The following is a 24,117-nucleotide window of genomic DNA, read 5'->3' as shown; positions in this document are numbered from 1 at the left end:
AGGTCCCGCGGGGCACGGCCCCTGTCCCTTGTCCCCTCTGGTCTTCCTGCTGTGCTCTCCAACCCGTACCCGCGGTGCGGTACCGGGGAAGCTGTGCGCGTTCAGCTGGCCATGCACCCCAACATCAACGAGTGGCCCAGGGGTGCACAGCTGAACAGCGTCTCCCTGGGGGCTGCTGCTCGGAGTTCCCATGGAAGCTGACCCAAGGGCACCCCCGGGCCTCGGTGGAGTAAAGGGAACCACCCTGTGTCTTCACCAGCTCCGTGGATGCCTCCTTCTCCATCAAGGCCACTGGCATCAATGCACAGACCTTTCATGATCTCTGCCCCTCATGAGAAGTTGCCAGGAAAGGGGTACTTGCTCAGCACCCAGAGCAGCACATCACTTACATGCTGTCCCAAGCGTCTCCCCAGTTCCATCCCTTGTGACCACCTGCCCATCCCCAGCTCAGCCATGCTGCAGCCCTTCTCCTTGGAACGAGCAGTGGGATCTGACTGCTGGTGGGGGATGAAAAGGACCTTGCAGATGTGACTTTCCCCCATCCACCACCTTTTCTTGGGAAGTGAGCAAGCAGCAGCAAAGCCAATTCCTTTTTGGAGTTAGCAGCCAGAAAAGAGAGTGTCATGCAAGAAAAATGGGGCTCTGGTAGGGAATGGAGCCATTTCTCTGCCTCTTATTCTGGAAGAAGTTTGCTGAGAGCAGGGCTGCCACAGGTGGGGTTACAGGGCAGGACTGTTTTTTATGAGCTGCTTTGAAACCAGGAATCACTTTTCAAGAGATTGCCACATTTAATTGCCAGTCTGCCAGCAGTTTCCTAAACATCTGCAGAGGTTTTGAGGAGAACTGCTAAATGTGGGAACATGTCATCTTTCCTTCCTGCTGCACACAGAGCAACAGGTACTGCTCTGTGTGGTGAGAGATCTGGAGATGCCAGGCTGTATGTTTGAGCCCAAGGTGCAGAAATGGATCCTGATAGCTGGGCAGGTATCAAAGCCAGTAACCTCCCCCCACTCTTGGGCCTTTAAACTCAAGCTGAAAAAAGCTGCTGAGACAAACTTCAATGTAAAAAAGAAGGACCTAGGTGTACATCAGGTTTGCATGTCTGAATCACGATACTGTGACGAGCAAACCAGGGCCTATAGAACTGTTAAAGAACTAGGTGTGGAGCAAGCACTGCTTCTTCTCCAGCTATTTCTGGTCAGGAGCTGAAGATCTTGCTGGAGTCCCCAGGGCACAGCAGCATAAGGTACAGTGAAGCCCTGTGTGGATTTTCACTTGTTCCAGGGGACCAGGAGACAAGTGCTAGCTGTGTGAGAGAGCAGAGATGCATTAGTGCACATCACTCTCAGCAGTGGCTGTGCTTGGTCCCTTTGGGCTCTTTCTGAGGGACATGGGGGAAATGGCTCCTTCCTCAGCTCAAATCAGCAGCAAAAGGCCGTGACTGCAGAAAGAGGCCTCATACTGAGGAAAGGAGGAAAAAAGAGGGAGTGTGACCACCCCAGGTGCATTTCCCTGCAATTGATTAACTTGAGCTTTTTACCTCTTAAAGTGTCACAATCTAATTCATGGCATGTCAGCTCTGCATTTTCCATCTCTGGTCAAAGCCTGGTCCTTGGGGAGCTGGTAGTGGGTGTTGCTGCAGTGTCAGTGCAGGGACACAGCCATGCATGGCAGAGGAATGACCTTTTCCTTGTTGAGGTGTGTTTCAGGTAATCATTAACAGGGCCAGCTGCTGTCACCCCAGCCCTGCTTAGCTGGGGCTGGGCTTGCACTGCTTCCCCAGCCTGCACACATGTGCCTGCTGCCTACGCCCCAGGTGTGCTTCCATCCCACAGGAGGGCAGACAGACCTCGGAACCTGCAGCACCTGACTGAAAAGGAGAAAGAGAGGATGTTGACACCCTTTGGAGAGAAGGGCAGGACTGCCCCAAAGGTACACTGCCCCTCTTCCAGCACTCCTCAGCAGAGTGATCACATAGTGGGACTGCTTTTCTTCCCTACTGTATATTTGACACTGGGGCGGCTGCAAGACTCCAATTGCCATGGTTACTGCCAGCCTCCCTGCTGAGGTGTGGGCCAAGCGCCAGCAGGCTGGGGTCTGGGCACTGAAGCAGAGTGGGCCCCCTCCTCCCAGTTGCACGTACACCTGGTCCCTGGGGAGGCCAGGACAATTTGGTGTGCCTTACACCTGCTATAGATCCTCACTGATAGCTCTGGGCAGGAGCTGAAGTTTGAAGACCATGAAAGAGAGGCACAGTGGGGGTAGAAGGGACAATGCAGGCAGGGAAGGAGGCTGCTTCTCCAGGCAGAGAGGGGCTGGCAGGAGCACTAGCCAGGCTTCCAAACTGCCCCTAGAAATACGAGTTTGAGGCATGAGCATAGCTCCTCATCACCCACTGGCTCCATCACCAGCATGCCATTGACCACTGCAATTACCTCCTTTTTCAAAGAAAACTCCACAGGATAGAAGTGTGTTGGCCACAGTCGTCCTTATGAGTCTGAGGCTGGAATCAAAAGTGTCCCTAATACTTTTTGTAATCAGAAAGCAGTCCTTCCACCAGAGTGGCAGAGATAATCCCTGCTCTCAGTGCTCAGCACTGGAGGCAGAAGCCCAAGACTCCCTGCTGGAGCTGGAAATGAATAGGAAGAGCCTCCGGCAGGCTCATCTCCCACAGAGCTGCATGGCTGGGGACAGCTCACCACAAAAAAAGGCCAACAAACATTTTGAAACTGGAGGCTGGACGCTGCTGTAGTATCCACTGACAGCTGTGGCAGCTGCTGGGGCTGCTGCCTTTGCCCCAAGGAGGAATAGCAGGCTGCTGACTCACTCTTCCAAGGCCTTCTGGATCACTTGGGAAGGCAGTGCACTTTCTCCCTTTCCCACATTACACTGAGCACTGATGTATGACGCAGAATGAGGAGAAGGTCCCTCAGGACAAAGACCCTGTATCTAGCAACAGTATCAGAAGGACGCTGTGCTAAGAAGTGAACGAGGGCCAACAGGGAACTCCCAAAAGTACCCCCAAGTTTGGACAGGGGCAGAGGCCTTGGGATCCAACCTTGTTTGTGCCATGCAGGGCATCTGCTGTGCACAGCCCGCTGCAATCTTGCGGATGCAGCAAGGAGACAGGAACTAAAACATCAATCTCTTTATTTCAATGGCAAGAAACAACAACATCCAAACAATCAAAGTTGAAAAGCAATGGGAACACAGGCTCGTGCCAGGCCCTGGGCCGGCTGGAGCCAGCACCCTCACATAGTTACAAAAATACAATCCTACAACAGTGTCTAAGAAACACAGACCCAGGTATTGCACAGAACCCCTGCCCTCAGGGGGCAGGGTAACCAACACCCCCTCCTTCTTCACCAAAATATAAGCAGGCTTGGAATTGCACAGCAACTCAGCTCACAGGTGCACGGAGGGGCCAGGCAGGGAAGGGGACAGTGTGTCTCTCAACTACCTGTACAAAACCTATAAGGGAGAAAGGGGAAAGCTGAGGCTTTAAATGCCTCTGGGCCAAGTTGGGCATCCCATCTGGGGCAGCAGTGGTGTGGACCTCTGAGAAGATGACAGTGCCTTGTCTATCAGTGGCCTGCCAGCAGTGCCAACGAGAACTCCAGGCACTTCTGGAGTGTCCCAGCTGTCAATGCATTAGTACACTATCATTATTATTTGCCAATACTGACACTGGCCCCTGGGCACCCTGCACTGCCCTGTTCCCCAGTACAGCATCACCCATCATTCAAGGAAACCCTGCCCCTGGGCAAAAAGTCTGAAGGGTATTCTGGTTCCCTACAATATCCTCATACCCTTTTCTTGGTAGTAGGAGGGATTCAAACAGTGCCACCCAGCACTACCCAGTGGGCACAGCTGTGTGTGAGTGCAGAGGGACTGCACAGACCACACACGGCAGCAGCAGTATCCTCTCCTAGAGCCAAGATGTGAACAGCAACCTCCTTCACAACCACTGCCCACCTAAAAATGCCAAGCAGGTCTGCCAGGCTAAGAGCCATCAGCTTTCCTCCTCTGTGGGCACTTCCTGGTCTTGGAGACTCAGTTCTGCAAAAGCCTTGCTTAAGGCCTGGCTTGATGTCTTGGCATTAAGCACTCACAGCATCAACAGGGGAGATGGATTGTGGTGCCTCATGCCCACTGCAGGCAGTTGGTGAAACTCCATCCCACTGCAGGCATGACTCAGGGCTACGAGCCCCAATGGTTCCTGGGAATCCAAATCCCTCTTTCTACTAAAACTGGAGGGTGAGTTCATGGCCTGCCCAGGTGGGTTGTGTCTCAGCTGGGTGAGCACCCTGCAACACCCTGCACCCAGTTTGGGGAGTAGCAGGAGTCAGCCTAAGAGGATGCATGTTGCCAGGTTGGGGGGCAGGAGGGGATCCCTGAGAGCAGCACTGACCCCAGCACTGCCCGTCCAGCCCCGTGCAAAGTCTAGCATTGAGGGGGAAACTGAAGCAAGGAGGGCAGCTGAATCAAACTCAGCATTTGGGAAATACAACAGGCATCACTGCTGCCACTGCCACCAGCTGAGTGCAGCTCTCCACCATCCTGCAGGGCTCACAAAGAGATGCTCAGTAGAGCGGGTGTGCAAACTGTTCCACCCAGCCCCGTGGAGAGAAGCGTGGTGGGAGAGTTTGGTAGGCTTCCTCCTTGCCATCCCAGCCCTGAGTCAGACTGCTAACTAAGCACTAAAGGCCCATCAGGAGAGCACCTGCTGCCCTACTTCCAGCTGCACCAGACCCAGGTGCTCTGAGCAAAGGCTGGATGCACAAGTGACTTCCCTCCTGCTGCGGAAAGCTCTGGGTAGGGCAACACAGAGACCTGGTGCAGCCCCAGGAGGAAGGAGAAGGCAGCGCCAGTAAGCTGTGGTGCTTCCTTTGGGGCAGAGTGCAGCTCACAGCCTCTGCAGTCTGTCCATGCAGCCTGTGCCTCCCACAGCTGTGCCAGACAGGAGAGGAGGAACAGGACACAAACCTAGCCAAGCACCTAAAAGAGGGGCACTGCCAGCAGAGAGAGGGGCTGAGCAATGATATCCCATAAGGATTATAGGTAGGAGCCTGTGGAGGGGGCACTGGCATTACTCCCAAGAACAAGGGTGACTGGGGGCTTCAGCCTGGCCTGCTCCAACATGGCTGGGGGATAGAGCCCATCTAGGGCAGGGAATGTGGTGAAATACAGGTGAAGGGGTGGACACACAAAGAATCAGGCTTCAAGTCTGAAATATCCATTGTCCTCATAAACAGAGTTCCAGCCCAGCCTGGGCAGAGCTCTTCTGTATCCATCTCCAGGGACCAGGCTGGCATCTGGGGAGGGTTGGGCCAGATACAGCTCTGCCAGTTGGCATTGTACTCTTCTCATCCTGCATGAGCTGGCTCGGGCTAAGGCACGCCAAGCACTACACAGCTGTCTCCTGGTCCTCCCGCTGGATCATCTGGTAGTGCTGTAGGTTCTCGAGGTAGGCAGCTAAGTCAGGGTCATTGGCTTTCTCAGCACGGTGCTTCGGGGTGTCTCCCTGCGCAGGGGAGGTGAGAAGTAGAGCGTCAAACCCTGCCTAAAGGCTGCTTTGGCACCCAAGGACATCCCCAATCCCCCATGTGGCTGGGTCCAGCAGAGCCTGCAGCCAAACCCCAAGTCAGGCAGCAGCCAAATGCCCATGTGCTTACCCTGGGATCAAAGTGTGCTCCTGGGGAGCCTGACTACTGCAGGCCTGGGAGCTGTCCCCTGAAGGGCCATCACCTCCAGGCATAGGCTAGGGCATGACTGATCCTGAGCAACACAAGTCACCCAAGAAGAGACAAAGGCTGGTCCTCCTGACCTGCTCTTCCCCTGTGTTGGGGAGGCAGGCGGGAAAGGGTGAGGAATGAGGGGTATGTCTGGGGAATGCCCAAGCATACCAACCCCCCTTCCCTCTCACAGCCTGGCTAGTGCTCCAGCTCCCGAAGGAGGATCACATTTCACCAGCTTATTGCAGCCATCTGGATTGTGTCCACTAATGAACTCCCGCACTCCATAAAAAGCAAATCTGTTAACAGCTCCCAGCTCTGTCTTCTCTCCCCTTTCCCTCCCCCTGCTCCTTGCTCCACCTCTCCAAGTGCCCAGGCTCTGCTGTACCACTGAGAAAGGCCACAGAAACCTGGCGCTCTGCTGCTGCCATTGAAAACCAGCCCTGGAAGGGATACCCGTCCTGCCCAGCTCATCTCCTCGTGCACAGCAGGGCACAGGCAGCTGCAGCAGTGTGCTGGGGCCTCCAGAGCAGCCCCAGCTATATTTCTCCATCAAGAACAATGGTCAGTCATGCAGAGTCCTCCGCTGGGCCTGGATGTGGCTGTGCACAAAAGCCCATCCATATGTGGCTGCAGAGAGGTATCGTGCAGCAAGAAATCTCCTTGGCATGTGCACCCCAAGACTGCGTGGGCACACCCCATGGTCCTGCACACAACCCCCCGCAGCCACACCATCAGGGGGTGGAGACCATGCTGTGCTTTGGTGCTGGCTCTCCTTGATGGCCTCCTCCCCACATCCCCTGAATGCAATCACTCATTTAACAGAGGAGAAATTAAGCTTCTTTCCTGTTCCCCTGCAGAAGCCCCTCTCATCACTGCCTGCCTGCAGCCTGAAACCGGAGCTGCCAGGGCCTCCCTGCCCTGCTGGGCTGAGGCACTCCAACTGATAAGGCTCAGCCTCCCTCACCACTGCAGGGAGCAGGATCAGTCTGCTCCAAACCCGTGCTACAGGTCTGCTGCTGGGGTTTCTAATGAGATGGATCCTGCCTGTGCAGGCAGGCTGTGACCCGGAGCCCCTGAGAGGTCAGTGCAGCAGCACAGCGGGGTCCCCAGGCAGCCACAACCCGACATGCGACATGCTTTTGCACAGGCACGTGCAAACCCACTCCCTGGGGCAGCCGCATGCATGCCTGAGCAAGGCTCCCTTTTGTGCTGGCAGGCTGGGGGCTGTTCCTCTCCTTCAGTCAAATGAGGGGGCTGGGGACAGAGAGGGGCCATGCACCCCAAACTGCCCTCTCCTCTTGCCTCTGCCAGCTGGGTCTCCATTTAGGCCAGCCCCACTCTAGGCACTGTGCAAGGCCTAAGCCTTAGACAGGACCAAGGAAGAGAGATGGGGAGCCAGAGATTATCTGTACTGCATTCTCCTGGCAGCTGGCAAAGAGGGATGTGCATTGTCTAAATTGCAGCCCAAGCTCCACCACCACCAGCACCCCTCAGCTGGGCTCCTAATGGGTAGCACCTTCTTGGCTTGTTGTACATCACCTCTGCTACAGCCTATCACTACAAGCCCCCACCAGAGATATCTGACCACATCCTCTCTGCCATATGCCAGCCCTGGGAACCTCCTGTACCAAAACATGGCCCCAAGCCCTCCCCTTTTGCATCTCTTCTGCCACGGCTGGCACAATTCCCTGACACTAAGGCACAGCTCAATTAACTCGGCATGTGAGAGAAAGTGCTGCCACTGCTTGCTCCTGCTCCCTGCAGGCCAGCTTCACCCGCCAAGAGGAGCTCCCAGATCCCCCATCAGGGCTGCCGGGGGTGGGGGAGAGCGGGGGAGTCCTGCAGCTGGGAGGGAGAATGTCCTTGCTCTGACCCCTGAGGGTGGGAAGGGGGAGACAGGGATGAGACATTCCAGCCCCTCGCTTCTAATTTAATAAAACAACAGGGGGAGAAGCGCCAGGAGAAGAGGGATTTAACCCCTCTGTAGCTGGGCTCTACTGGGCAAGCATGGGTACTCCATGTCAGCTCCTCTCTGATCGGCAAACACTTCACCCAAAGCACCCCTGCTCTGCTCTCCTGCTGGTTGTGCTCCTTGCCAGCCCTCTGGTCGCCCCAGAAAGCCCCACTGCCACCGTTGCCACTGTCACCTGCAGATCTGTCTTCATGAGCGAGGCCCCGGCCTCCACGATGTAGTGGCAGATAGTGCGCTGGCGTAAGGCTGCAGCCTGGTGCAAGCTGGTCTCACCGCTGAGGAGGAGAAAGCAGGAGATGTGAGATGTCCCCCTGAACAGGGACAACCAGCACATGCAGGTGGCAGCAAGGGACAGCAATTCAGCAGCAGCAGCAGCTGATGGTAAGTTGTGTGTTTGTCCAGGCAGAGGAGGGGTGCTACTCAGGGGCAGTCTGTCCAAAATGGACTGGGAATCATGGCTGTCAATTAGAACATGGGCAGCTGAAGTGCCCCCATAACTGGTCACTTCACAGAGGGTCTGGCCAACAGGTAATGCAAGTCAGGGAGCAACTTACTTCTCCTCCTCTGTGGCATCAAGGATTTCTGAAGGAGCTGTGGAAAGAAAGAGTGTGAGTGAGACCTAGCTCTGGGGCAGAGACAGACCTGCCTACTCCCTGGTCACAGTCTGCATCATTCCATAGGGGCTGCTATTTTCATGCTGCCTGCAAAGTCCTAGCTCCAAAGAACTCAGGTCAGCAATGGCATCTGAGCCCAGGAAAGAAGTGGTTGTGGACTTACTACAGATAAATATCTAAATAAAAATAAAGCTGTCTGTATTTCAGTGGGAACTTCCAAAAACAACTGGTCAGCTGCATGATGGCAGAATCAAGACACTGAGAAGTGTTTCCCAGAGACATGCTGAGCCCTGCCAGGACACAGCAATAGCCATGAGGACACCCCAGTACTGGCAGACAGATGCCAGGAAAAGCCCATACACCAGAAGGATGGTGTAGCAAACCCAGAGGGAAGGGATCTAAGCCCAGGAGCACTCCCTCTGAGCAGAAGGTTGATTTTTTTTGGCTGCCAGGCTCCTTTGCTAAGAGTGGCACTCCAACTCCAGCTCACCATTCTCGATGATGTATTTGACGATGTCCTTGCTTCCCGATTTGACAGCATGGTGGAGGACAGTCTGGCCCGAGGAATCTCGCACCATCAGGTCTCTTCCAGCTTGATGCAGCTCTTGGAACTACAGGATTGTCAGATTGCTCAGGATGAGTTACATTTCCCAGCTCCAAGCCCCAGAATTATGTGCCTGGAGTGTCTGACAGGTTGTGTAGATACTTGGTGCTGGTGGGGAGCTTTGTCCAGCTCAGCCATGTTACCAAGTCCCTTCCCTTCTCCTCCCTTCCCTTTGTGTCTCCCAGGAGATGAACCAGGGCTCCTTGCCAGAAGCCTGCCTGGTTTCTAGCCACCACTCCTGAAGGAAGGCCTTTGACAGGCGCTGCTCCAGGGAAACTGGAGAGCACGGCTGGCAGGGCTTCCCTTAGCCCAAGGGGCACACCAGCCCAGGAGCCAGCCTTGGCTGCTCATTGCAGCAGGCTGCTGGAGCACCTACCTTGCTGAAGTTGCCACTCTTGGCAGCTTCTATCAGAAGGTCATCTGCAAAGAGAGACGTGTCAGGGTCAGAACAGTCAATCTGGAACACTGCTTATCTAATCCTGGAGACAAGAGCTGGGCACCAGAGGTGTGGAGCAGGAGCACAAGCTCCTCCAGGGATTAACCCCTTGGTCAGACTGCATTTACATGGCTTCTCTACCTTCAGGAATGCATGGAACAAGCCAGGGAAAGGAAAGAGGCACGATGTAGCTAGCAGTGCAGCCAGATCTCAGCTCCAGGGAGGTGCGGGGAGAGTAGTCTCTGCCCTTGGGCAGGATAACTTGTGATGAAAATGGGGAGCAGGTTTCCTGGGCATCAGCCAGCAGCCAAGATGCCTCTCACCAATGACTCACTCACACCTCCAGGCTCCAACCATGCTTCAGGAAACTCTTTCCATTTGTTCAGCTTGGTGAGGCCCCTGATCTTGTGCTCCCACCTCCCCAGGGAGAGGCAGAGACAGCCTCCCAATCCAGTCCACAACACTCAGCTCTGCAGGTGGGAGATTAACCCCTTGCCACATCATTTCCGCATGTTGGAGCTGTGAAGGCGCCTGGGCCACTCCACAAATCACTGTCAGGTCTCTTGTGCTCACCTCTGGGTCACCAGTCCTCATGGAACAACGGGGCTCCTCTCCCTGCTCACCAGGGAAAGGATAGACCAAAAAAACCCATGGCAGGAAAACAAGAGTACAACCCGAGAGGCAGGACTCCACTCACCTTTATGTGGGAGGCCACGCTCAGGCTCAGCGCTGGAAGGGAAGAAGAGAAAGTGTAACTGAGCCTGCCAGTTCTGGCAGCAGATGGCCCTAATGGGCATGCCACCATTAGAGGGATGGAGAAACCTGCCTGTGGCACTCCCTCTTCCCTGATCTGGGTTCTTCCCCATCCCCACTCTCATTTCTACTGCTGCTTCTGGCACCATTGCTCCATACTTGTCACTGGCCTTAGTTTGGCTGAGAGACAGCCTTGTGCTCTGTCCCAAGGGCGAGGTGCTGGAGCTTGACCCCACTGCTGAGCCACCTGGTGGTGATGCCCCATTACTTAGGGCAGCACTGGCAGAGGAACAAGGAAAACAGGACTGATCTCATCCCTTGATCTTACTCAACACTGAATTCCTGCTTACTTCCAGGGAGCTGCCTTGTAATCTGGCCCAGGGATCATTGCTGTGAAGCCCATTCTTCCTGAGGCCCTGTACTCCCATTTCAGACTCACCTGGGGGCAGGAGAGGAGGGTGGAGAGGAAGAACAGGAAGGAAATGCAAAATGGTGCCCAGGGGGTGTGGCAGATGAATCCACGAGGTCAGGCATGGCAGGAGAAGTGCTCACAGTCTGAGTGACCACTAGCTCTGGGTCCAGCACATAGAGCTCATCCTGAGAGATCTCTGTCACATAGTTGAGGTGTTCCTGAAAGACACGAGTCAGGACATGCTTCCTCAGAAGCAAGACCTACTTCTGCAAAACTACATCCCCTCATATCCCAGTGGGTAGGTTTGTGGCCCACCCATTTGCACAGCAGAGCAATGATGGCTTGAACAGTCTTATGCCTGGGAGCCTTTGGATTTCCTTGTTCTTTTCAGGCTTCCTATCTCCTGATGCCTTAGCAACCTTATCTCCACGTCCCCCTCCCTGATCACTAGGGGAAGTATCTAATACTGGTGAAGATGATCCCAGCTGGCAGGTCCTCCGGCCAGTCTTGCTATGTTTGCTATTCCTTACCTGCTGCACTGGAGGGCCCTGCAGGCAGCTTTCAACCCAAGGTTCTGTGCTACCACCCAGGCTTCTTCCTTTTTCTCCAGAAACCTGGAGGTGCTGAGCGTGGTCCTGGGCCAGGCTCACCATGCCATCCCTCTGGGGGATGCCAAAGGCCAGGGCAGTGGTATGAGACCCGTGTGGCCCTAAGGCTATGCCTGCCTGTTGGTCTGCGTGCAGGTGGGACACCCAAGCACCTTCCCAGGGGATGATGGTGCAGGATGAGGCTGCACTCACCTGTGCACGGTCTATCCTGTAGAACCGATCGGCCGTGGTTGCTGTAAGACAGGAACAGAACGAGACAGGCTGATCCTTGGTGCGAGACAAGGGAGACGGCCTCTTCCCACCATCAGTGACAGTGAGCTATCCAGCCACTTCATGGCTTGCTCAGAGGCTACAGCAAAACAAACAGCAGCCCCTACCACGAGCAAACCACTTCCCTTCATGGATCTGCTGGTGTCTTCACCCTAGAGGCAGCCCCTTAGGCCTACAGACCACCATGTCCCCGTGAAACACGCCTCTGCTACCTCCTCCTCAGTGACTCCCGTCAGGGAGCCACAGCTAAGGCAGGAACACAACTAGCTGATGCCATGGCCTTTCTGGGGGCTTTCAGGTGCTCCAGCATTATCCTGAGCAGATGAAACTCAGGGCTAGGCAGTGCATATCTCAGCATTCACTTATAGAGGTGAGGAACTGCTGTGATTAACATGGTGCACCTCGTGGAACAGTGCTCAGCAATGGGGGCACTACAGGAGGCTGGGAGAAGAGAGGGCTCATCCTCCTGACAACTTGACTAAAGACCTTCATGAGGCCACTCAGAGTATGAGACTGCCAGGCACAACAGAACATGCCACCACCAGCTGTAGGTCCAAGTCCCTGTCTCCTAGGATGGCAGGAGAGCTTCAAATCAGCCTCCAGCCTGTCTGAGTGCATCCCTCTTCCTTGGAGAACAGATCACCACAGAGAGAGAGGAGCTCTAATAGAGCAAGTGGCTATGCTGGAACCAGACACACATGGTCACCATCCTCAGGGGAGCAGGGAGGGGTTATGGATTCAGGACATCAGACCAGGACAGGTAAAAGCACACTGCCAAGACAGCTGGATTCCTATGCAGGGCAGCATTTCCCCAATATCCTGACAGGCTGCTGGTGCCAGTCCAGGAGAGGTAGCTGCAGTTGGATCCTCGCAGACCCAAGTAAGTCTCTCTGCAAACAGAGTGAGGATGTGCTAGAGCAGGTGAGAAGAGTGAAAGAGCCATGTTTATCCTGGATATTTGCATCCAGTGAACTACTGTTCAAGGTCTATAATTCAGCTACTTGAATGAACCTGTGCTGTGTCGAGTGAGACTCTAGCCTCTTTCCTGACACAATTTTCCTGAGCCTAGACCTGCTGCTGGGAAACTGGCAGAAGGGAAAGTGGCCCTGGTACAGCAATCCTGCTAGTGACACTGGGGAGCAGCATCACCAGCAACACCATACACAGGGCTAGAACCTTGAAGGGAGAAGTTGCACCCTCTCTGCCTAGCACGAGGCTTCCCAGGCCCACTTTGCAACCCATGGCTGTCCTCTGCTGTGGTCTACATGCTGCTTGCTGAGATACCAGAGAGATGAAATGCTACCAGTGGGCATTTCACTGAGCCAGATTCCAGAGAAGTTCTTGGTCAGAAAAGGAAAAGGGAGAAGAGAAAGTTACTTTCAGGCAGGGAAGAAGCAGCAGCTGGAGCCCAGCAGGGAGGCTACTCTCCCATAGCACTGCTATGCCCATGGAGCCCGGCTCCGGGCATGCTGGAGCAGGGGGGCCCCCTGCCTGCACAACACAGGAGAGCATCCCCAGCAGTCCCGCAGTGACAAACACATGCCACCGAGCTGCCTTCAGCTCCAGGGTCAAGAGAACCACAGACTCCCCTTGCTCCACTGGACTCAAAGTTAAACTCCTGAGACTAAATAAAGGGAAAACTAATTCTTCAATCACCTGAAACAAACAAGCAAAGAAGGACAAGAATGTGAGCCAAACCCAGCAGTCATGCTAAGAATCATCTTTGTCTTGCTTTGGGGTGGGAGAGGCCATAGCCCACAGACCCATTTGCTGGGAGCAGGTTTGCACAGATTTCCCCCCCTTCCCCCCGCTGAGGTCAGGGTAGGAAGTTTTGGTGTGTTGTAACCTCTGCTCAGAGGCTGTGAACCCATCCTCCCTTGTACAAACTGGCTATGGAACCCCCAACCCTGGCAAGGCAACATCCACAGGACATTCATGTGAGGGGCAGCTGAGGGGGTGCACTAATCGATCAAAGGCCCCTCAAAGTGTCCCCATAGTCATTCCTGAGGCCTTGCACCACAGCACTACATATAATGCAACAAATGTGGAAGAGACAATGGCAAACTCCCCACCTAACCCAGAGAAGTGCTTGGATTTTCCTACATGGTCTGAGTGTATATTAACCCATCAGATTCTATTCTTTTCGAGGGGACCTTCACCACCAAGAAGACCAGCTAGAGAGGATCAATGGGGCATCACTGGGATCCATGGAGTGGTGATACTTTCCTTATTTTGTCCCCGTTACTCTCTTTCTGTTCCCCCACCTATTTTCTATTTCTCTCTCTCATATTTACAGTCAAATAAAACCCATACTATTGTCACTGACATATGGTCTCTTTTTCACCTTAATTTGGGCAGGGGCATATCTTAGTAATTGGATCCTGACAGACACACACACTGAATCATGTTCAGCTGCCATCGACAAGCACCTCCAGGTCCTTTTCTGCTGGGTGGCTTTCCAGCCCCCACTTCTCCAGCCTGCAGCACTGCACGGGGTGGTTGTGACCCAAGCCAGGACATTTACTTTTTAGAACCTCATGCAATTTGCCTTGGCCCATGATGCAGCCTGTCCAGATCCCTCTGCAGTGTCTTCCTGCCCTCCCACAGATCAACATTCCCACCCAACTTGTCTGCAAGTGACTGAGGTGTGCTTGATTTCCTCATCCAAACTGATAAAGACAATAAACAGGACCAGGCCTGATACCGAACCCTGGGGATCACCACTGGTGACCGGCTACCAGCTGGATTTAACTCCAGGCACCACCACTCTCTGGGCCCGGCCATCCAGCTGGTTTTCTAGCCAGTGAACAGTGAACTCATGTGAGCCACGAGCAGCCAGCTTCCCCAGGAGAATGCTGTGGGAAGCCGTGTCAAGCATTTTACTGAAGTTCAGGTGGACAACATCCACAGCTTTTCTCTCATCCACTGAGCAAGTCATCTCGACATAGGAAGAGATCAGCTTGGTCTCCTTCCTTGCCTGTCCCCTCTGAAGAGTTTATAGCCATCCATTGCAGCACCCCAGTTGTGTGACTTGTCCCGCCATGTCTCTCTGATGGCAAATATGTCATAGTTTTCTTGCTCTGCCATATCTTTTGACTCCTCCTGTTTGTAGCCCATGCTGCATGCATTGGTGTTGATGCACTTCAGTTGGGCTACTGATTCCTCCACTTTTTTGGACATAGGAGCTGTAATTCCTATGCCCTAATTATCAGGTATTTTGTGGTTTTAAGGCATCAATAACCCTTGGATGTTTGCAGCCATGTGGATCTCCATCCCTAGCTCCACTGAGCTGGCAGACCAAAGGACCTTGCCAGCACATCATCAGACCCCGCTCCTAGTGGAGGGTGATACTCACAGTCCAGGAAGCACCACTTGGGTGACAACTTCTGGAATGACAGTGTCTTTGGCTTGGCTCCATCTCCCTCCTGCATAATAAAAGAGAGGATAAAGACATAACTTATGCCCTCTGCATCTCTTCAGAGCATTGCTCCTGCTTTGGGAAGTCCCTGCAGACACAGAGGACCACAGGTACTTGGATGAAATTGAACACAGGCACAGCACACTGCAACAGAGAGCACCATGGGACAGACTGGAGCTGACTGTAGAGCAGTGTCACAAGATGAGCCCCTGAGAGCAGCACAGTGGACAGGACAGATGGGCCCAGAGGACAGAGAGGCCATACACACCTGGAAGAGCAGGCGCTCTAAAGCAGAGGGCTGTGCAGGGAAATCCTGCAGAAAAGCAAGGTGTCCTGTTACAGCCTGTGTCTGGGCAGCCCCCCAGTCCCTCTCTCATCCCCCTGGAGTTGCTTGATGTGCTGCCTCATCTGGCTTTACACACTGTCTGGCCAAGGTACCTGGTCCTTGTCTGGCTTTAAGATTGGAGCACAGAGCTTACCCAAGGAGTGAGAAGAGGTAAACCATGAGGTGACCAAGGAACACCAGCCACACTGCACAGTTTTAAAGGTGCAGGAGATTGCAGGGGCATCTGTCTACCACACTGACACAGCAGCAGAACATTATCCTGTGAACCCAGGAGCTGCTAGCTATGTGCCTGCCTGTGTGTCCTCACCAGTGCCTGGGCACAAAGTGGGCAGGGGACATGCATACAGAGCAGGCACAGCAACAGGCAGATGCCAGTGTGCCAGCCCAGGCAAGCAGCTCTGCAACTCAGCTCTGAGGGATTCTACGCATACATACATGATGGGATTCCCACAGGCACAAGAGTCAGCTAACAGCAGACGGAGAAAGGTCCCTTCAGCCTTCTGTGCAGCAATCAGACTGAGCGGTGCACCATCAGAAGCCACACTATGGGCTTAGAAGGCATTGTTCACCAGGAGCAAGAGTAAAACAGTCTGTGTACAGCTCACAGACACTTGCTAGTACATTGGCAAGGACACAAAAATTAGTGCTTGCAAATGAGAAGAGTGGAGGGGTTATAAACCTAATCCAGGCACCTGGAGAAGGCAGAGCTGTGACAGGACAGAGCCTGTGAAAGCTTGGAGGGTTGAATGCTTATAGGCCCCCACAGGATGTGTGCTGGCTTTTTATACTACCCTGTAGTTTTTCAGAGTCACTTTCTGGGCTTGGACAACAGTCAGAAGAGCAATGCTGAAAAAGAAGCTGCTAGACAGCAGGGAGCAACAATGCATCCAGCTTGGGACCCTGCCTCCATCACATGGTGAAGGCAAACCGTGACGTCTAAGCGTGACCTAAAGCACGAGTGTGTGCGGTGGTGTGTGCAGGTCAAGGTGGCTTAGAAATCCTTTCCCTGAGTCCCTTCACCCTCAGTATTCAGCTATGACCACTTTTCACACAGACTCACCTCCTGCAGCTTCTCAATCTGGGTCCGGCACAACTCCAGGTCACTGTCTCCTGGAACCACGATGATCCCCAGTGGCACAGCTGCAGGACAGGGCAGAGGCTCAGCTCAGGGAGCAGCCCATGCCCCATTCCCAACACCTCACACAGTTCAGCTACAGGCTTTGCCAGACTTGGGGACTGCAGCTCCCACCCCCTGGTCACTCAGCTGGTCACTCACAGGCTTCCTTGAGCTTTTCCTTGTCGTAGTTCAGTGCCTCATAGTCGCGCATGCTGATTCGGCTCACCCGGATCCGCAGCCGCTCGGGCACTGGCTGCTGGCTGTGTGCAGAGAGCAAGGAAAAAGGAAGGTATCAGAAAATGACACCCTGCTTTCTCTTTATTCCCCCAATTCCTCCAAAACAGGCAAGAGTATTGTATAGACTGGGGTGGGGAGCTTGGCACCAGCAGCTTCTCCAGCATCAGGGTCTGGTTTTACTTCTGTGACTTGATCCCTTCCCAGACCCTACCCAACAAAAGACTGAAATACCTCTGCCAGTCACAGGTCAGTCCCATCCCTTTTCCTGCCAACCATCCAACCTTGGGCAGAAGGTGGCAGTTCAATCTGAGGAACCTACTCATTGAGCAGAGGCATGGAGTTACGCCGCTTGGTCTTCTGCACCATGTTGGCTTGGTTGCGCAGAGAGATGTGGATGCAGGAAGCTGCCAGCTTGCAGGGCTCTCCATCTACCTGCATGGGGATGGCCTTGGATGTGGTGAGAACCACCTGCCGGCACTGACACAGCCGCTCTCCATGGCCACCGACTTGCAAGGCAGCCTGTGAAAGGGTCCAGAGTGAGAGCAGAACATGGACTGAGACATGGATGAAGGAAACATTCATTGTCATCTGGATATTACAAGTTACAAGTATGATTTCAGTGAGAAGGGACTCACAGAGACCAAGGCATGACAGCACCTCACCTAAATCTTAGAGAGTAGACACTGTCACATAGGACCATGCACTCCCCTGGCTGCTATCTACAAGTGTCAACAGCACTGACTCACCAGTGATGTCATGGTGAAGCCGATAACTTCAATGCAACCATCATCATGGCGCTGGGGCTCGAAGTCATGGTGCTCCCCAGGGTTGCCCCAGGGCATGGTGCCTGCACAGTACCTGTGAAAGGACGAGAAGAAATGCCTGGACTGGCACCCCAAACCCAGGAAGGGATCTACAGCACAGGTGTGAAAAGCGTATGAAGACAGGTCCAGGGGGTGCTCACCTTGGGATGTTAAGGAAGACCAGGCACTGGGGCTTCAGGTCCTGAATCTTGGAGGTCAGGTCTATCCCATCACACTAGAGACAACACAGGAGTGTTCAAGCTGCTGTAAGGGGGAGCCTGGTCCATCATACCCACTTAGGAAGAAATGGCCTCCCTCCTCTGCTCCCTACAGTGAATGTTCTCCAAGTCAGGGGAAGCTGATGCTCCCAGGAAGCTCTCCGTACACTCCCCAACCCTGACATACCCAGCGTGCCAAGGGACATTCCTCACACCTCCACAGCTCACCCCCTCCCCGGACCAGAGCACCCCAGCACACTCACAACCAGCCTGACATGCTTCGCCAAGTCTTTGGAGCTCCCGGTGAGGAAGTCGGAGAAGGCCGTCTGCCAAGGTAAGAGACAGAGTTAGTGCCCAGGTGCTCACCAGAATGGGCAGCCAGAAGCCTGCCACTGACCTGCAACTCAGCCTGCCACTGACCTGCCACAGACCTCAGCTGCTCAAATCTGCAAACCCCCATTTCGTCCACTGTCAGAAGTCCTCTTCCCCTCCAAAACAACCTGATCCATTCCTCTTGCTATTTTGCATACCAAAAACCCTGAGGCAGCTTCAGTAACGTGCTCTAGTATTCCCTTGTCTGACAAGATGAGTCTCCTCCAGTGAGAATCAAGTAACAAGAAACAAATTCAGTCTCAAGCTGTGATGAAGCACCACCCAACAGAGCTAAGTGACCCCATCTAGAGATTCCAGGAGGGACAGCATGGTGCCCTTTGGGTTTAACTGTGCAGACAGCAAAAGAGACACAAGCAGGACAGATGTGAGATGACACAGAGCAGCACTTCGCCTTTAGTACTGCTCAAATACCAATCACCAGGCACATGGCTAGAAAGTACACTGAGGATGGGGAGACAGCGGAACAAAGATGATACTGAGAAGCAAAGCTCTAGAGGTGAGACACAGGAAGGTGGTGTAATTAGCCAGGAAGCTGTAACTGATCCAAGGTATATAATAAAAGACCAAAGTAGTGTGCAGACTATGGAAAGGCTTCCTTTTCCTCTGCAGGGGGAACAGTCTGCCTTCCCACAGCTCTAGGGAGGTCCTGCCTGGGTGACCACCCGTGAGCTTGAGATCAAGAACAATAGTGGCAGGAGATCAATACAGCAACTGTACTGCAGGGCACAGAGCAAGCTGTACTGCCAGCAGCCAGCCAAAGGGGAGCTGTGACTCCCAGTGCTGCAGCATTTCTCCAGCAACTTTCCAACTTTGGGCTGGGGGGCTTAGCTTGGGTGCATGTGAAGATCCATGTAGCTTAAATGGGTGAGTTTAGAGCACAGGCAGAAGGCAGGTCCATGCTTGTGCTGCAGCTGACGTTAAGGCTGCTATGACTGCAGGCTCAGATAACCCCCACACACTCACCCCAGCATAGAACATTTTATTCCGAAACCGGCTGTTGAACTTCTCTGGGTTGGCCTCTAGGGAAAGGAGAAAAAAGTCCAGGTCACTGGCCTACACATGGAAATGTTTCACTTGCCAGCTCTCCTCAGACACAGCTCTCCAGCCAGCCTCAGCCAGGGCTATGCCCCCAGCTTTTTTCCTGTGCAGGCACCCCTCTTCCCCCTTTGCAGCTTGGACTTGGTCCTCATGTTTCACCTCCAGCTCTGTCCCTGAAGCAATTCTGTTGTTCACTTTCCTGAGGAACCCACGAACAAGAACAGACCCATCCCACAGATCCTGAACAAGTCCTGCCAGTGCTCTGTACCTCGGGATTCATGGAACTCCAGCGTCACCCGTGCGTCAAAGCCAAGGCTGAAGTAGTTATTAAAGACATCCAAAGGAAGCTGAAATGAAAAGGAGGAATAAGGATGAGGCTGCAAGCATGTGCCCATGGCACAGATGAGGTCAGGCACAGCCATTACAGTGTTCATGAGGCTGAGGGACCCTGCTTGTCTTTTCCCTAGGAAAATACAGAGGTCGCCAGTCTGAGATGATGGATTAGTTCCTGGCTCCTAGGGGTAAGGGAAACGGTCCAAGGGGACACACTCTGCTGTCTGAGGTTTCTGCAATCACCCATGTTTCTGCTAAAGAAAATAGTCTCACAGAAGACTGGGCTTATACCTGTTGCAAGTTGTGGTTAAAAACCTGTGGCAGGCATTTAGTTATGAACTCTACATACACTCTTGCTATGAGTGCTGTGGATCAGAGGCATGAACAGAACGGTGGAATTGGAGGAGTGAGAGGGAAACACCAACCCAAGAACATAGCCTCAAGTGCTGGGACTGCCCAAGCCAGTGGCAGAAGAGGGAATGCAGACGTCTAGCACAGGGAATAGACATGGAGAGGAGGTGTCCCACCTTGTCAGCAGCTGCCTCATCCTTTTCCTCAGGGTTTGTGTCAGGGTTTGGCTCCACACGGAGGTTCCAGCGATCGAGCTGTACTATGTTCCCATCTTCTACATGCGACAGGATCTTGGACAGAGGCTCATCTGTGTAACCCTGGTGAAGAGAAGGACTTGGGGAGTCTCATGCCTGCCTCCCAGGGAGACACCCCAGACAGCAGACTTTGGTAAGGCATCTCAGAGTAAAAGATGTAGAAGAGATCAACTATACTTGAATGCACAACAAAATGGGACTTGGAATTTAAAACAATACATCTTAGTTCTAAAAACTTGCCAAAGTTTGAAAAGCAAATTGCTTTTGTATAATCTAATGCAAAACCATTCAAATGTCAGAAGAACAGCAACATCCAAATTGCGCTTATTTGTTGGTCTGTATTTACAGGAAATTGAAACATGAGCCCATGCAAATCTTCCAACCATATGTCTGAAACAAGGATTGAAGCACTCAGCCCTGCTCTGCCAGCAGTGAGTTCTTGTGCCCATCACTTACCCCACCCCAGTTCAGTGTTCTGGCCAAGTCGTTCCCTGTCCCCAAAGGTAGGATGGCCACAGGAGGAGGTGGGTTGATGCGTAACTGGTCCAGAATGGAGAGTATCCAGCCCACCTGCTCAAGCAAGAGAATGCAAAGAAACCATTAGCTATCTCAGGGACCAGCAGGCAGGCAGAGATGACTTGGAGCACTAGTGATGGCAGAGGGGCAGAGATGGGGTCTCCTTAGCCGCAACTAAGATTATTCACAGTCTTTAATGCTCTAATCAGGTGCTGCAGGAGATACCAGTAACCCCAGTCAGGACACTGGCCCTCAAAAGGGCTACAAATCCAGACATGTTAGACTAGCACTCCCTGGAACAGTGCACGAGGGCACATGCTACCAGCTGCACCATGGATGCAGTGTGCCCAGTTTGCCCTGTTCTGGATTACAACAAGGAGGGCTGCTGCCTGCACTGGAAAGGTCTGAGCAAAGGGGCACCACGGGATGGAGGGGCTGGAGACTCACCGTGCCGTCTCCCCCGCACGCCAGGATCCGGAGGTTGTGGACTTTGCGGTACAGCTCCAGCCTGTGGGGAACAGGGAGGCTGAGGAGGGGAGACTTACTGAAGGTGTTACACAGCATTCACCCTCAGCATTCACAAAGCCACATCCATGTCTCCCTCTATGAGCTGGGGGAAGAGCTCTCGGGACGAATCCCAGGATACGGCTGGGGGAGAGAAAGATGCTGCCCCCATCAGTACTCACGCCTCCTTGGGTCCACCCTGGCTGAGGTCGAAAACTTGCCGTGGGTTGAGATACCACATGAAGGACTGGATGATCTTGGCTCCCTATGGGGAGAAGAAAGACATCAGGTAATATCGAGTTCCCAGTGGACAGCAGAAGGAGGCATCTGGTCCTGCCTGGGGACAGGCTAAGACAACACCATTCTGGAGGGGACACAGGCAAAGCCTGGCCAAGGTAGGAACTGCTGGGCAGCAAAATGGCATTGTGGCCTCTTGTGCAGCTGAAGCATCACCAAAACTAGGATGAGAGCTCAGCACTCAAATGGCAATGCTCTCACAGAGATATCTTCTTAGACATACCAGACAAGGCCATACCTGATTCCCACCGCTCTTGGGGTTCACAAACACCAGCAAGGGCTTCATGAGAGGAGCTGGCATGGGCTTGATGACAAAGGGTTTCCACCTCCCTTCCTGCAAGAGATACCATAGATCCTTCAGCAAATGCAAACTGCCACCTCCAGCTGAGCCCTAACATCATGCAGGTCAGAAGCAGGAGGAAGAAAACATCCCAGCCACCCCATAAACTTTATATCTGGGATATACCTTGCCAGCAGGCATGCTCCCTCCAGTTCAACCTCCTTAACGTCAGTGCAGACCCAGAAAAGCCCACTTTTATTCTCAGCTGTGCTCCTCACTGTTCAGTCCCTCTGCCCTTCCAACACAAGGTCATTCCCAGTCCCCTCATATCTTACCTCGGCCCCCTTTTTGCTGGATTTCCGCTTGAATGATGTCCTCTTCTTCTTCTTACTAGATTTCAATGGATTCTAGAGAGAAAAGGAACAAAGACAAAAACTCTGTGAAGAGCCACTGGCCAAGTGGGAACTGTGAAAGAGCCCCAAGAGCTGAAGTGACTTACCTGGGGCCGCCGGACCCGCAGAATCCAGGTGGGAGGAACGACAACAGCAGCGTGAGCCCCTAGTGAGCAGGGCTCTTCAATGTGTTGCAGCATGAAACATGATACTTTGCTGTGATACTGGCCAAGGAGAAGACAGAGAGAAAACTCAGCTGCTCAGTTTGCTGGGCACAGCCACCATCTCCTCCTCTCAGGTTCCCCATGCCAATGCAGGGAGTGCTGGATGAAACCATGCAGGAGTTTTGTAATGGGAAGGCAATGAAGAGAAAGTTTCTCAAAGGAGCTTGCAAATATCATAGCACAGCCTCTCCCAGCAGGGGGAGCTGTAAAGGGCAGGCTGCGAGCAGCAGCTCGGGCAGTCCCAGCAGAAAGCAGAGGTCATTAGCGCAGAATCTACTGGTAAGGCATTCAAGGGGGGCTCTGCTCACCGCTTGTTTGCACCAGGAACAGCTGATGGCTACAATCTCTTTGCTGTGGAAGGCAAACTTCTGCTGAAAACCCTGTGGAAGAAAGGATAAGAGGCTTAGGGAATTCCCTGCAGTTTCCTACCATCCAACAGTAAGAGACATTAACAAAGACAGCATTCCTGCAGCTGGAGCCCTCCAGATCCTGTCAGACAGTCCCAACCATAACAACAGCACCAGAGAGGCCACTGTGCTCTGTAGGGGTGTCCTTTTATTGCTCAAGGAAAGCATGTCAGGAAGACAGTCTCTTTCAGAATTAGCTGGGCCCAAGGGAAGAACTACTCTATGTAGGAAGCACTTACATAGTGCTTCACTGAGAAAAGCAGGGCACGTGTCTTGGTTTTGCTGCCAGACAGGAATGGTGGGATGTCCCTGGTTCCCAGCCCTGCCGTGTCTCTGGCTTGACCTTAGGTTTCCTTCAGGCTGAGTAAAATGCCCAAGGTGCCCTCTCACCTTGCCACACTGCCGGCATTTCCCTTCCTGCCGCCTCCGGTGCACCCAGTGATGTCGGACAACAATGGGCTAAATGGAAAAGAAAAAAAGAAAATTGAAAAAAAAAATAAGTGAAGGGCCCAGTGCATGAGGGAACACAGGAATAGGCAGAAGAAATGGACAAAGGCCAGCCAACCTCTGCTTTCACAGCAAAACCACTGCTCATAGGAACCAGCCCCCCACCCGCTGAGAGACGGCAAAGCCAAAGAATCAGGGGACAGGAGGCCAAATTAAGATGCTCCAAGAAAAGGGAATTAAAACCAGAAGAAATAGGAAGGAGGACAGGGAAACTGAAGACTGAGAATCACACAAAGCAGATCCAATGGAGACTGGGTAAGCAGTAGCACATTTCTGCCCCTTAACATCTCTGCCCAGATGCCCTTAGTGCCAGGTGAAAAACGTGCTGGTGGAAGGTGTGAAAATCCCTGGAAAGACACAGTTTGTGCCCACAGGAAGAAGATGGAAGTGCTTGCAGCTAAGCAGTGAACCTCCTCACTCCACATTCCTCGAGAAGAGTGGCAGCCCCAAAGCCCTCCACACCCACTTCCCCCTGCTCTTTCCCCAGGCCAATCCTGAGCCTGCTTCAGTCTCAGCGTGGGCAGCAAGGCTGCTTGCCAGCACCTCTGCTCTGCCTGCAGGCTCACAGTGGGTTCAGGGCTGGGACTTGCAGAAGTGATTGTGAGGGAGTCAGAAGTTTTGTAATGAAGTACCACTTGTCCTAAATCCCATACTATTCTTCCAGCCCTGGACTGGGAACGGCACTGCAGCAAGAGTAGCAAAAAGAGAAGGGAGTGCAAGATCACAGGCTGGCATGACAGAGCCCAACATCCTGCTCCTGACAGCTTTTGGGATCATGATGATGAAAGGCAGAAACTGGCAGGAGGTTGGGGTGAGCTCCAGTGTTGCTTCCTCTGAGTGCAGCACACAGGAGGGGATGAAGAGTCTTGTTGCCTTTAGCAGGTATTAATCCAGTAGGAGCAGAAGGAGGGCTATCCCTTGAGCTCAGCTCTGGGTCCAAGCAAGCACATCCTAGGGAAAGGGCTGACCCTAAGGGGATCCCTGGCACCACAAAGGCCAAAAGAGCACCTTTTTAGGGAAACAGGAAGGAAGAGGCCTTGGAGGAACTGAGAAGCATTAGAAAGACAGGATGGAG

The 24,117-nt window shown here is 53.3% G+C and overlaps 1 protein-coding gene across 8 annotated transcripts in view; it reads right to left on the bottom strand.

Annotated features, from left to right (window-relative positions):
• Positions 1–3,133: 3,133 nt before the first annotated feature.
• DGKZ (diacylglycerol kinase zeta) overlaps positions 3,134–24,117 on the bottom strand; it is a 53,312-nt gene continuing 32,328 nt past the window's right edge. For 6 of the 8 annotated variants that reach the window (XM_064424737.1, XM_064424741.1, XM_064424738.1 and 3 more), the window contains exons 6-32: positions 22,926–22,994; positions 22,437–22,508; positions 22,012–22,128; positions 21,848–21,919; positions 21,471–21,566; positions 21,118–21,200; positions 20,879–20,939; positions 20,372–20,485; positions 19,838–19,978; positions 19,246–19,324; positions 18,903–18,958; positions 17,810–17,872; positions 17,490–17,563; positions 17,272–17,383; positions 16,845–17,044; positions 16,448–16,548; positions 16,232–16,311; positions 15,094–15,138; positions 14,763–14,832; positions 11,330–11,370; positions 10,557–10,747; positions 10,062–10,093; positions 9,305–9,348; positions 8,815–8,935; positions 8,265–8,301; positions 7,886–7,985; positions 3,134–5,524 (exon numbers count right to left, since the gene is read on the bottom strand). In XM_064424737.1, the coding sequence (XP_064280807.1) occupies positions 5,408–5,524; positions 7,886–7,985; positions 8,265–8,301; positions 8,815–8,935; positions 9,305–9,348; positions 10,062–10,093; positions 10,557–10,747; positions 11,330–11,370; positions 14,763–14,832; positions 15,094–15,138; positions 16,232–16,311; positions 16,448–16,548; positions 16,845–17,044; positions 17,272–17,383; positions 17,490–17,563; positions 17,810–17,872; positions 18,903–18,958; positions 19,246–19,324; positions 19,838–19,978; positions 20,372–20,485; positions 20,879–20,939; positions 21,118–21,200; positions 21,471–21,566; positions 21,848–21,919; positions 22,012–22,128; positions 22,437–22,508; positions 22,926–22,994 (2,388 nt within the window). In that variant the 3' untranslated portion in view covers positions 3,134–5,407. The remainder of the gene's footprint in view (positions 5,525–7,885; positions 7,986–8,264; positions 8,302–8,814; positions 8,936–9,304; positions 9,349–10,061; positions 10,094–10,556; positions 10,748–11,329; positions 11,371–14,762; positions 14,833–15,093; positions 15,139–16,231; positions 16,312–16,447; positions 16,549–16,844; positions 17,045–17,271; positions 17,384–17,489; positions 17,564–17,809; positions 17,873–18,902; positions 18,959–19,245; positions 19,325–19,837; positions 19,979–20,371; positions 20,486–20,878; positions 20,940–21,117; positions 21,201–21,470; positions 21,567–21,847; positions 21,920–22,011; positions 22,129–22,436; positions 22,509–22,925; positions 22,995–24,117) is intronic. The other 2 variants (XM_064424739.1, XM_064424736.1) reach the window with 1 other exon arrangement.

This window comes from Passer domesticus, chromosome 6, assembly GCF_036417665.1.
Source record: "Passer domesticus isolate bPasDom1 chromosome 6, bPasDom1.hap1, whole genome shotgun sequence".
NCBI lineage: Eukaryota > Metazoa > Chordata > Aves > Passeriformes > Passeridae > Passer > Passer domesticus.
Note: the sequence above shows the minus strand (reverse complement) of the source record. Positions and strands in the feature narration are given on the sequence as shown.